This window comes from Balearica regulorum, chromosome 7 (genome assembly GCF_011004875.1).
Source record: "Balearica regulorum gibbericeps isolate bBalReg1 chromosome 7, bBalReg1.pri, whole genome shotgun sequence".
Taxonomy (NCBI): Eukaryota; Metazoa; Chordata; class Aves; order Gruiformes; family Gruidae; genus Balearica; species Balearica regulorum.
In genome coordinates this window covers 33,359,468-33,372,201 of record NC_046190.1, presented here as the reverse complement: position 1 = coordinate 33,372,201, position 12,734 = coordinate 33,359,468, and the positions used below count along the sequence as shown (strand labels likewise).

Below are 12,734 nucleotides of genomic sequence, written 5' to 3'. Positions count from 1 at the left end.
TTAACAGGAAAAGCACTAATTCTTTTCACTTTCATGTTATTGTTGCTTCACAGACTTCAAAAACTGTGACAGCTTACGTTGTTCTGAGAGGATAGATGAGCCCAAAATTATAGTGTTGCTCAGGGCCAACTGTTCCAACCTGGGATTCTGCAGTTTAATTCCTTAAAATCTATATGCAAGCTTTTAAATAAGTGACCCAGTTTTCCAAAGTGTTGAACATCCAATGTCTCCCTTTTAAGTGAGGCTTTTTATCTAACTATATAAATCATTAGCATTATCTTTGGGGTGGGGGTCATGGGAAGTGACTGAAGTCCTTGGCTAATGATGTGCAAGTGAAACATACATTCTTGAGATACAGATTCACTTTAAATGCAGACTTGCAGCGTGCCTGTTGCTTTGTTCCCATGGCAGATGTGACATTTAAATTGGATGATGGAACCATAAATGCCCACAAGCCACTGCTGATCTGTAGCTGTGAATGGATGTCTGCTATGTTTGGAGGATCATTTATTGAAAGCTCAAACAGTGAGGTATTTGTCCATTTTTGTCCATCTTGCTATAATGTCTGATGGATTTAGGGTGATGGAAGCATTATTTTGTATCTATTTGAAGGGCTGCAATAATCCCTGTAATGATTCTTTATTCTTCCCTTGCAGACCTGGGATGCTTTTCTTCTTAAGGCATTAAATTAGGATGCCTAGGAGGGTAACATATTTTCTGCAATGCATGAGACTTCCTCCAATGCTGGACTGTGTGTTTAAACCTGAAATCCTTTAAAATATTAAATGGGGGAGGGATTAAATATGGATTTGCGAATTTAAAATAACTTTTAAAGTTGTGCAAATATATATTTATACAATTAGCAGCATTACAAAGAACACTTGGAGCAGGAGCATTGAGGTAGGAATTAAAGGGAAAAAAGGGTTAAAGAACTTGGGAGTGTTAAATTAGAAAATGGGGCTGGCTCCACAGTACTTTAGTAGAAACTAAGCTCAGGTTCTCTAGTGCATCAGTTTGTCCTCTTGAGTAAAGCAGGTATAAAGTACAGTGTAAAAGATCTCGATGCTTTGAATTAAGATTTTGCAGCAGAAGCATTGTATTTTCAGGTGCCTTCATGGTCTGTTTATCAAATTCTAAATTCTCTCCTATTTTTTTCTTGTGTCGTATCCATACCCAGGTTTTTATTTTTCTTTTGATTTTCTTGTTCCTTTCCATACTTATGGGTCTTCTTCATATGAAGAGTTCAGGTTTTTTGTGTTTAATATTCTGGAAGATTGTGTTCTACTTAGATTTTTCTTGCTGCTTCTAATACAGATGTAAACATAATTTCTTTCCCAGAGGCATGCTCGACAAGTGGTTCATTAAAAATACATAGTTTGATTCTAGTAAGCGACATTTGGCAATGAAGAATATACATTTATTTTCTACCAGCCTATTTTTAATCATTAACCTAACAGTCTTAGCTCATCTTTCCAATTTAAAATATTTAGCTTCCATTTTGTAGAGTTTAAAGGATTCAGTAATGCTTTTGGGAAGTTTTAAAATATAGGTAGATATGACTTGAATGGTTTCCTTTGGTTTACAAAAAACAAAGCCATCTACTTTTTACTTATTACTTTTTCTGTATTTGGGACACAACATTTTATAAACTCATTCACTGAATTTTCTGTTCTCTCCACTAACAAAAATATATTAATAACGAATGAGTTTCACAACTAGCTCCTCTTACTTGGAGAACTGAGCTGCTTCCCAGAGTGGCTGTTATGCATAAGAGGGTCATGCTTTAGCACCAGCGCATCTGGGTTTGAATCCCACCCATCCAGGCAGGGCTGAAAGAAAAATTCCCAAGCCCCCAAAGGTTAACAACCAGCTATGTGACAACGATTAACCCCCGTCTAGCCGGAAGTATGTGCTGCTTCCAAGCAGATTAAGTTGCATGGTACATTTAATTCTTCATCATAATTTTATTATTTTTCTGCTCTGCCATTATTTTACTGCAAGTTCTTCAGAATACGACAGTACATTCTTCAGTGCCAGCATCTTTGAGTTATGAAGATGTACGTTACACACTGCTGATAAATGGGATCAGCTAGCTTGGGTATTGGAACCAGGCTTACCTGCTGCAACCTTGAGCCCCACAAGAATCAGTTTTACCGTGTTCTATGGAGGAGTGATCTTGTGTGCAGACTGTAGTTGAGATGCTACAGTGATAGGTTACAGTGAGGCTTTCTAACTCTCCTTCCTCTTCTTTTAGGCCTGTGCAGTTAGGGTTGTGCTGGCAAGAAATTAGATAGCTTTTGTGCTAGTGTTTAGTAGTTTCATTACACGGTGGTTACACTTAATTACACGTGTGTGGCAGAAATGGTTTACATTTTCTTTGCCTCATTTCTTCAGTTCTCAGTCCCTTCCCAACCATCACTTACTTGGATAATGTGGTTATTTATAAACGGACTGAGAGGGGTGTTTTTTTGTTATCCTTTGGTTTGTGTTCTTCTCAGAATCCCTAGAATATCCCTTGCCAGGAGCAGATAGATTGCATTCCTCAAGTCTACCAAGGGAGGTTTGGCGTGGGAAGTGCTCAGGGGCTTTATGTATCCCACAAAGCTGTCCGTTCACAGGCTAGAAAGCATTGAACAGATTCACTGTTTGGTGTGGATCTAATTCCAGTAACTCTGTAGAGTTGCTTGTACATAAACTGGCAAAGGATCTGATTCCGGAGGTATGCTTACCTGTTGGCAGCTTCTTGAACTTGAATGGGAAATTTCTGTTTTGAAAAATGTTTTCCCTGCATTTCTAAAATTACTTGAAAAGAGAGACAGTCCAGCAAACTGGCAGAAGTAAAATATGGCCTCTATATGAAAATTCCTTAATTATTAGATTCTTTTCTTAAATATCTTTTCCAGGTAGTTCTTCCCAACATAAACAAGACTTCCATGCAAGCAGTTTTAGATTACTTGTATACCAAGCAACTGTCCTCCAGTCAGGAACTGGACACACTTGAGTTAATCGCATTGGCAAATAGGTTTTGCCTTCCTCACCTGGTGGCACTAGCAGGTAAGAATTTGTGGCCTTGCCTAATGCAGTATCTTCTGCAATGGCTGAAACGTGTTTTAATGGTTTTGGAATGCACAGGATTTTCTCAAGTGTCAGGGAAAATAATTATTTTTTTTTTCTGAAAGGGATATTGTAATACAAATTAATATTTTCACTTAGAAAAATGTCTTTGCCTTTCTCTTGTCTATTTTAGTTTTGTGCTAAACCAGCTCAGAACATTGAAGTTTTCTGTGCTTTAAAAACAGAAAGAGTAAACCTTCTCTTTAGCATTGATGTAACATCTGTGTTTTATAATATCCATTCTGTTGTTGTCAATTTACCTGAAAACAGGGTGGACCCCAGGCTTTCCATTACGTAATGAATGAAGTGCTCCATTATACATTTCTACTCAAAGAGAGTAACTGAGCCAACTGAAAACTGATCTAGATGATCAAGTTTTTTAGAAATGCTGTCTGGATCTCTTTTCACTGCCTAGATAGGAATTCAATATTTTGGTACACACCTGGAGATTCAACCCTCATTTTCTATCACAGACTTAGAGAAAAATTACAGGATAGGATACTACTTAGTTTTAAAATTAAATCCATATTAATTTGTTTCTCTCTATGTATGTAACTTGGCATTGTTCTGAAGACACGGCCAAAGCCAAAACTCAGAGACAAATGAAACAAAGCTACACGTATTTACAGGACAACATTTAGGCAAAATTTAATCATATACTAAATCCTAGCTCTCCTTCAGTTGTGCGTCAGGGCTGTGTACCTTGTCTTCGCTGATTCTGACAGACCAAATCATTATTGTCTGATTTTATATGCACGTTTTAACTGAAGTCTTGGTTATTAAGTAGTTGCAGCATAAACATACGTATAGTATTAAGAATATTTCATTCCATTTAATTCTTGATAAAATAATTTTTTGAGTCCAAAGGCTACTGCCAACAACTGAACCCAGTGGAATCAAATCAGCTGACAACATTTCCCAAAAAACATTCAAACCTCTAAGATGCTAGGAAATTGTTCTAGGACAGGGTTAATGAGACTCTTGAACTGAAGTGAATTTTGGGGGAACTGGTCAGCCTTCATCTGGATCCTTAGGAATGACTAATCTGTGAATCTGAAGAGGACCTGAAGTGAACTTTTCTGTATCAGTGCTGTTGGTATAATCATTAATAAATTCACAGTGCAATGGCAAGTGCACTGTCGCCTAAAAACTTGGCTATTGCTTTTGTATTACCCAAAGGAGACGGCTGATCCATATTTCTGAATTATATTGAATATCGCACCCATCTATTCTGCCAGAAAGAGACTAGTGGCTGCTGAACTTTGTCCTTCTATAAGTGGTTATTAATTGCAGGCTCACTTTCTGTAAGAAAGAGATAAGAATTGTGTGTGAAACCAGAAATAAATAGTTTGGGTTGAGGCAAAGGGGCAAATCCTCATATGGACTGTGCACCACTGGAGCAAGACAGTTTATGCCTGTGATGCAGAATCTCCAGCCACAACTCTAAAGGCCAGAATTTGACTTGACCCAAATCTGAAGTGGCTCAGAATATCTGGGTGAATGGACATTTGCATAATGCTAGAGTTAACAGTAGGAGGAGGGAGAACACACCTTCTTGGTTCTTTGGTACTCGTGGATGATCTGACCTTGAAAGGTGACCGTTTCCCATATGAGTGATGAGTTTTCTCCTCTAACAGAACAGCATGCAGTACAAGAGCTGACAAAAGCCTCTATGAGCGGCATTGCAATAGATGGAGAAGTACTGTCCTACTTGGAATTGGCACAGGTCAGTGTGCACTGTTTTTAAAGCTATTCTGACCACCTGCAGGACTTGCTTTTAGCACCTTACTGGTTTTGAGCATTGCTTCTAAGTGGCTCAAAGTCTGCAGTTCTGAGAGTGACTGACAATAAAACTTAGTTTTATCTTCTATTTTAAAGGAGGTTTTTACATTAGTTCAGAGGTGAAACATCTATTTAAGTAATCTCGGAGGAGCTGTCTTTCAAATATATATTTTAGTTTTTCTTGATTCTGGACCTTCCAGGCTCCACGTTCTCATGGCCATGCTTCAGTAACATGAAATGCAATGTAATGAAGCTGTTCAACTTTGTAATGGTGAATAATTCCTGGGTTCCTTTCAATTCAGTTCTTGTAGATATATTTAGACTTGTATTGCAAAGGCAACATTTTTTGTATTCTTAGACTTGATGCTTAGACTGGCTACTCAGAGCCAGTCATCCGATAGTTCAGAGTGAGTGCAAATCCTACTACTTTATGTTCAAACACGTTTCACTGTTTCTTGAGTCCCGGAAACCATGAAAAGAGAGCCCTCAGCTCACAGTTAAACTGCACACCTCTTGTTTTCCAAAAGGAGGGCTACATCAGTCCCACAGATACAGTAATACAAGCTAAAATAATTTTTAAATTTTATTATTCTTGATTTCACACTAATGATGAGTCTGGCTGCAGCTTGGCTTGAAGTCTGGCGTTTAAGTAGCACTGAAATTCAGCACAAGCTAGCCACCATGCAAGACTTCCTGCAGCTGCTTTCAAGTGCCTCTCTTGCAATACCTTAATGCTGTTGCAACACCAGGACTGAACACCTTCCAAGAAAAGGCAGCTCGCTTCACTTAATTTTGGTTTCACGGAGGGTACTTTTTCTTTTTCTTTTTTTTTGCCTGGTTGAAGACAGAAGTAATGTGTTTAACCACTACGTACATCAATATGATGTGTTTATAACCTGAGAAGATCACAGTAGACAGTCAGAATGCCAAAACAGATACGCATGCTGTACAATCTGACTTGTGTTTTAGCTGTGCTTCCTTACGAACGCAGGAAGCTTATACAAGATTTTGTATTGAGCTTTCAGTAATGCTTGATTTCTGTCAGCGAGCATAGTTTTCCAGGGAGTTACTTCAGAGCAGGGTTTGCAGTAACTGATAAGGATATACGACTGGTACAATTATACCAGACAACTGACATCCAGCAGGCCTTGGGTTCAGATCCTGTCTGGGACTGAATGCAGTTTGCCAGATGCTGTGCATGCTAAGCACCTATTCATGTGCCTTTTGGGTCTCTGGTTGTTCCAGCAGAATTGTGCGACAAGGTCTAGGGCATCTGGAGGCCACTTCAACTTCAAAAGCTCCCCTGTATGCTTAGAAGAGTGCTGCCAGATACAATCTGCTGGGACTGTTCTAGCTTTAGTTGTTAATTGGGGCTGCAAAATGAATGATAACCTCAGCAAATGGAATAAGCTCTTTGTTTTTCTTTACAGTTTCACAATGCTAACCAGCTGGCAGCTTGGTGCTTGCACTACATCTGCACCAATTACAACAGTGTTTGCTCCAAATTCCGCAAGGAAATCAAAGCTAAATCTTCAGGTATGGGCAACTTTCCTCCCCAGTTTTCATGAGGTTTCCCCTCCTTTCTCCCCACCCAGTTGATTAAACATGAAGACAAAGATGAGCTAAGATAGCTAAGCCGTGAGACTGAATCTCTGAGCTATCTTGAGCAGCATTCATAAATTTGTCTTATCTGTAAAGAAAGGTCATAATCATTAGCCTAATTCCTGGGCAAGCATTATGTTCTATGCCTAATTTTAGTGAGGCTAAAAGGAACAGAGCTATTTTCAGGCTCCACAATGAAAAATACACTCTATAAAGGGCTTGCATTTTTACACTCTTTGCTGGACTAAGGCCTCTTGAGTGCAACCACTTTCAAAGTCTTTTCACCCTGTAAGTAAAGCATATGAGGAAACAGGGGGAATCCCCGATAAGCCAGCTAACACAGAGACTGGATAAACGATTAGCAGCATAGCTTTTTGCAGACTTTTCTGGGATTTGTGTATCTCATTGGCTTGTACGGGGGCTTTTTGATTGTTTCTTTTTAATCAGATAATCAAGAATATTTTGAGAGGCATCGCTGGCCGCCTGTGTGGTATTTAAAGGAAGAAGATCACTACCAGCGAGTTAAAAAAGAAAGAGAAAAAGAAGATGTCGCACTGAATAAACATCATTCAAAGCGGAAGTGGTGCTTCTGGAATTCCTCTGCTGTAGTTGCCTGAACAAAGCAAATAAGTGGAAATCCATAGCCAGTGTCAGAAATTAGTCTTATTGTTAGAAATAAGATGTAGTTCAGGTTTTCAGGAAACTTTGTTCCATGTGTGCATTTATTATCGCTAGGGTCAAAAGCACAAGCTCACTGAAAGTGAGCCTGGAACAGCTCCTTGAAGTCATACGTATATTTTTGGCTAGTAAGCAGGTAAATGTCTACCATTATTACATTTCTTTTTATAAAAAAAAAAAAAAAAAAATCCAGCATTAATGTTTCAATCTCCAATTGGGAAATATTTTTATACTGACTGGTGTATTTTGTTCAGATAAAATTCTGGATACCGTTTTATTTTACAGACCACAAAATAACCATGTAGCAGCTTTGTAATTAGATTTTAACTATTTTTACTATGCGAGTACAGTGAAATAGACAATCTTCAGTCATAAGAGACCGCTTTTAGAGTATCTCATAAAAAGTCATCTTAGGAAAAAATCTAGTTGCCTAGTATAGGTTGTCTTTTTTTAAACTAAGTACTGTGCACGGGTAATATAATTAGATGGTTATTTCCCTTTTCTAAAGCAAAGGGTTAGAATAAGATCCAATAACTGCAAGATATAGAGTGCTTGATCTTTGCTCAGCTGAATAATAGGCAGTATAATTACCTGTTCAACTGCAGGCAAATGTATTTCTAATATTTGCCATGTAAGTGCAAATAATTATGACTACGTGGGCCATGTGAAATCTAGTGATTCCAAGTATTCAGAGGTTTTATATGTCTAGATCAAAGAGAATATTTCTAAAATCATTTAGAAGGGCTTATTAATTTATATCCTTATACAAGTATGGATCTGAATACAAAAAGCAGTTACACTGCTTGCATTTGAAATACTGCATAGCAGTTACCTTGTTCTGCAGGATCTTAACCATGCAGCCATTCCTCATGCCGAATTCCTTTTTGCTTCAGTGCAAGCAAATGAAAGGGCTGCAAAACCAAGTAGGAGTTATCTAGTGTTACAGCATTTTGTAAATGAAGAAAGGTCTTCACCCACAAGATCACTTCAATTTGATCCAAATTGTTTTATAGCTTTTCCCAGGTAGAATTCAAAATGTTAGATAATTTTTAAGTAGATTGTATATTTCCCTGGGAAGTAGATATTCCCAGACACCTGGGGGCAAAATTCTGCACAAGTGGTGCAAGGAAAAAAAGTCTCCAGTGTTTTCAAATAGCCTGTGTGTTTATGACTTTTTATCAACCACTACTCTAAAGCTGCAGTATTACACTAGATTACATAAGGATGAGAGCATTTTTTAAAGGACCAAAGTAAAATACATAGACTGTAGAACATACACATGCAATCCTGTACAGTGTCTCAGACACAATTCTGTAACCAAGATAGTATTGTGTATTAGGTTCGTTAATATTGTTTTGTGCTGGCAGCTCAGCATACTAATGTGAAAAGCTGTTTGTGTTTTTTGTTTTCTGTATTCAAAGGCAAGGCAGTACAGTCAAATCCCAGTACTGTAGGTCAGGAAAGGCTTTGGACGGAAAGCCATATACACCTTTACATATTTGCGTTCTGAATGGACTAATTCTCCGCAGATGCTACCACTCAATGGTAGAAGCCACCCAGCATGGAAAGAGATGCTGCTCTACAACCTTTTATAAGGAAAACAAGTGACAGATTCCTACTCCTATAAGATTTATCACCTTACGGTGATAAAGAAGGGCTATAAATGATGGTTGCAAATATGTCTCCTTAATTATTGGTCAGTGATAATGTATACTGTGGAGGAAACGAATGAATGAGAGAAGACATATCGAGACTAAGATGAGATAAATACCTGTTGTCATAAAATGTTAACCAGTCACATTTTAAGTAAGTATTGCTACTAGGTTTTACACAACCAAAGCTACTGTATGATTGTAATCTTGCCAAACTGTAATGGATATATAAATGAACTTGAGGTATATGCAATAATATCCAGTTGTGCTAGTTATCAGCTACTATAACCAAGTGGCTGGTTCATTTGGTTAATGCTGTCTATTGCCTTTAATCTTGGTGGTTATTTTGTGTTTTTTATTTTGGAAAAAAAAAAAAAAAGTCAATAAAACTGTTTAGTTACAAATTGTCTCCCAGCTCTTTGAAGCAGCTACCTAAATTTTGCATTAGATGTCACCCTTTTTAGCACTGCTTACAAGCATTCAGTTGTGGTATCATTCATTGAATTTTACTGAACTGATACTTGTGTGGCAGATTAGGATTTATGGTTGGGAATGTCACAAGGAAACCCTACAGTATTTGTATATGACAGTGGAAGGATGGCGCTTGTCACTTACTGTTAAACTGCATAGTAGCAAAAAAAATCTCTTGCCACTTTTCCCCATGGTTTCTGATATTTAATTACCATGATATTACCCAAGGGACATGAAACTAATTAGTCATGACAGCCATGGGGAAGAAAAATGCAGGTAAACAGCAGGAAGTCTGTGAGGTTTTCAATATGCTCTAAACTTTCGTACTCAGTTTTCCCTGCTTTCTCACTGCCTTAGTTGTCAACCATTACACAGAATCTCTCATTACCTGTTAATGGACTTCCATCAACTACCTCCCTGAATATAGGCTGTTTAATTGATAGAGGGAGAAAGTTGGTGCTTTTCCAGAGGATTTTTGCAAGATGTCATGCAAAGAATGCCATGTTTGTGATTCTCTTAAAGCTCTTAAGCAATGCCAAGGACATTGCAAATAAGCACATTCAACACACAGTATACATTTTTTTAACATGCTGATTTATGAGGATGTTACATATCACAGTGACTTATTTTTTGCAAGCAGAATTTTATTTCTTTGATCTTACCATTAGAAAAAGGTAATAAGCTCAACAGAAAAAGCAGTGACATTAGATGTAAAAATGTTTCTCAATTGATTGTGATAAAACAGTAGCATGGAAGGAAGGAGCAAATCAGAAGCATTGCTCTTCAGGGCATTCTTTTTTAAATATTATGACAATTTAGAAGAAGTTGCATGTCCTTTGTTTCTGGGGAGTCTCAGTCAGCTTATTTCTTAGAAACAGTGTTTTTCTATTTGTTCTTTAAGACAGAATTTCTGCAAGCAAGTTCTTCTACATCACAACACAAACCAGTTTCTGTGGCTTCCCACCCACAAATAGCACACCAAAGCCAGAAATAGAAGTGTTTTCTAAGATGGAATTGGCCAGACTTCAGCCATAACTCATTAATTTCATTCACTGAAGACCTGCCCATTGCTGTCTTTTAGTGAGATCAGGCCTCAAAGTGTGCAAAGGTAAGCTAGATAGTACTAAATAGTGGGTACATTAAGAAGGGTTGCCAAGTAGAAGAGACTAATCTGGACATCCCTTCTGAGCACCAAAAGCAGGATTGTACCAGAGCAAGTAAGGCAAGAGCAGCACAGTGCTTTATTGCCCTAGTTCTTCAGCAACTTACCCACAGATATCCCTCAAGAATAATTTACACCTAAAAGTATTTGATTTGTAAAATTAGGGAGGTTTTTTCCGTGTTCCAGTAACAGGAACTGGGAGGCCAGCTGAAGGCATCTTGGAAATCCTGCTCTGAGGGCCACGTCTTACATCTTCTGTACAAAGAGGTTTAGATAAAGATCTAATTACTAAATAGGATTAATTTTGGTACCTAAACTCCAGGATGGTGAAATATTTCAGTTCTTCCAGACTTTTAAGATTACGGTCTGGTGAAGAGACTTGCTTTGTTGATGAAACTACAGTTTTGTTCCTATTCTGTCCCTTTTTTCCCTAGATCAGTCTTTATACTCTTGTCACTGGATAGGCCAGCATTTATATACTCTGGGTTGGAATCCAAGGTATGTGCTATGCAGTGAGGTGTCTTTAAGGTGGCTGCTTGCCACTCCTGAATCCCCTTAGATTTTTGGTCTGTTAAAATGATCTGACAGCATTTGCATGGGTCTCCTCGTCCTGCAGGCAAAATTCCTATGGAAATGGATGTGATATACCCTACACACACACACACTTCAGGCTTTGAGGTGCCACCTAATGAATTTACGCATTATCGCTTGCCTGTGTTCCAAATCCACTAACAGAAGTTTGCTCTATGTACTGCATGCAGGATAAGACAGTGTGTTAGCAGCAATAATCTCCATCCTGCAGGCTCTACAATAGGGTAATTCGTTGTTAGTTAGCGTATGCCTTTAGCTAAGGGAATATAACCCAAGTCATGGATTCACTTTGCACTAGCAGCTAGACTAGTGAGACTATTGTATATTTATACATGCAAACTAAATCCCTCACTGCTGCTTACATAAAAATCTTGATTTCTGGTAGAAATATGAAAAGCTTTTGGATCAAGGCTGCAGGAGACTAAGAAGAAAATTTGAACATCAGAGGATGCAAGACTGATTATGCTAACGTATCTCAGTTTGACTTCTCTAGAGCTGAGATAAAGATGTGATTCAGAGAAAGAGTTAGCATGGGACAACAGAATTGTAATGGCTCCTTTATAATTGTTCGGCCTTTATTTCATTTGTAAGCAGGCCATATAGCTACAACATCCCACTGGGCTGTTCTGCAGCAGTAAGTGTTCCCATCAGGCAGGTCCTGCATCCCCCCTGCACAGGGCGGGGGGGACGCCAGTTACTGTGAAAACATTATATTGCAGGTTCATCTCAAGTCCTTTCCTGTATAGCACTGATATCCCACAACCTCTCCTTTGGCCTGCAGAGGAGCCCAGTACCACCTGCTGGACATAGTATATCCATTTTTTGTCTCAAGTTGAAGGATGTTCCAGAGCAGCAAGGACCTTACCCCAATGTATGAAGGATCTCCAGCCAGTCTCCTTTGACAGACAACACATAGTGGAAGACCAAAGCTCTGTGGCAGCCAGGTATTGGCCTGTTTAGGGATTTCAAGATAAAAATTATAAACAAACAACTTTCAAAAAACACTCAGAAAGTCAGAGACCAAGTCACAGAACACACAGGGACCAGCTGCATAACAGCACGGACACCAGTATTTTAGGTACCATTTAAAGACGCTCAATTGGCGAAGGGTAGATTCCCTGTACATAGCAAGCTCTGGTTTTCAGCTTTAAAGAAAAGCAGCCTTCACCACTAGGTAAAATAAGCAAGCTGGGTGTCATCTCTGTGTATTGCACAGGTCTGAGCAGCCACATGGGAGGACTGTCTCTTCCCCGCCCACCCCATTCTGGCTGCTCTGAAGTTTTAGATAAGCAGCCAGGTGATGACGCTTCACAGGGAGGATTTTCTTAAGAAATTTTCTTGCTTTTAACATTTTTTTTTTTAAATGGATTCTTTTTCCCCATGGGGATTAATTTTAAGTTATGGCTGTATAATAAGGATTACATGGCATTCCAGGTATTAGTGCTGAGTAGTCAAATTATTCTCACAGGTTAAAAAGACTCTATAATTAGCAGCAGTTTAAGAGTATATGATTAAATTTTCATCTTAGGCATTAAATATAGACTGGTTATTCTGACTGGATGATCCAATATGATTGCCCCTGCCTCCCAGCTATTATAAATATTAGTTGTGCACTATATATATTACAAAAAAATTCCTTTAGATTTCTCTCCTGGGTCCTCAATTAGACTTACAGCCTGCTT

The 12,734-nt window shown here is 38.5% G+C and overlaps 1 protein-coding gene across 8 annotated transcripts in view; it reads left to right on the top strand.

The window, feature by feature from the left end:
* Positions 1-10,407, top strand: part of RHOBTB1 (Rho related BTB domain containing 1) — a 57,338-nt gene extending 46,931 nt beyond the window's left edge. For 3 of the 8 annotated variants that reach the window (XM_075758819.1, XM_075758823.1, XM_075758820.1), the window contains 5 exons: positions 412-530; positions 2,904-3,054; positions 4,752-4,840; positions 6,327-6,432; positions 6,946-9,232. In XM_075758819.1, coding sequence (XP_075614934.1) covers positions 412-530; positions 2,904-3,054; positions 4,752-4,840; positions 6,327-6,432; positions 6,946-7,115 — 635 coding nt within the window. In that variant the 3' untranslated portion in view covers positions 7,116-9,232. Of the gene's footprint in view, positions 1-411; positions 531-2,903; positions 3,055-4,751; positions 4,841-6,326; positions 6,433-6,945; positions 9,233-10,200 lie in introns of those variants that run through there. The other 5 variants (XR_012836393.1, XR_012836394.1, XM_075758821.1 and 2 more) reach the window with 5 other exon arrangements.
* Positions 10,408-12,734: the final 2,327 nt, after the last annotated feature.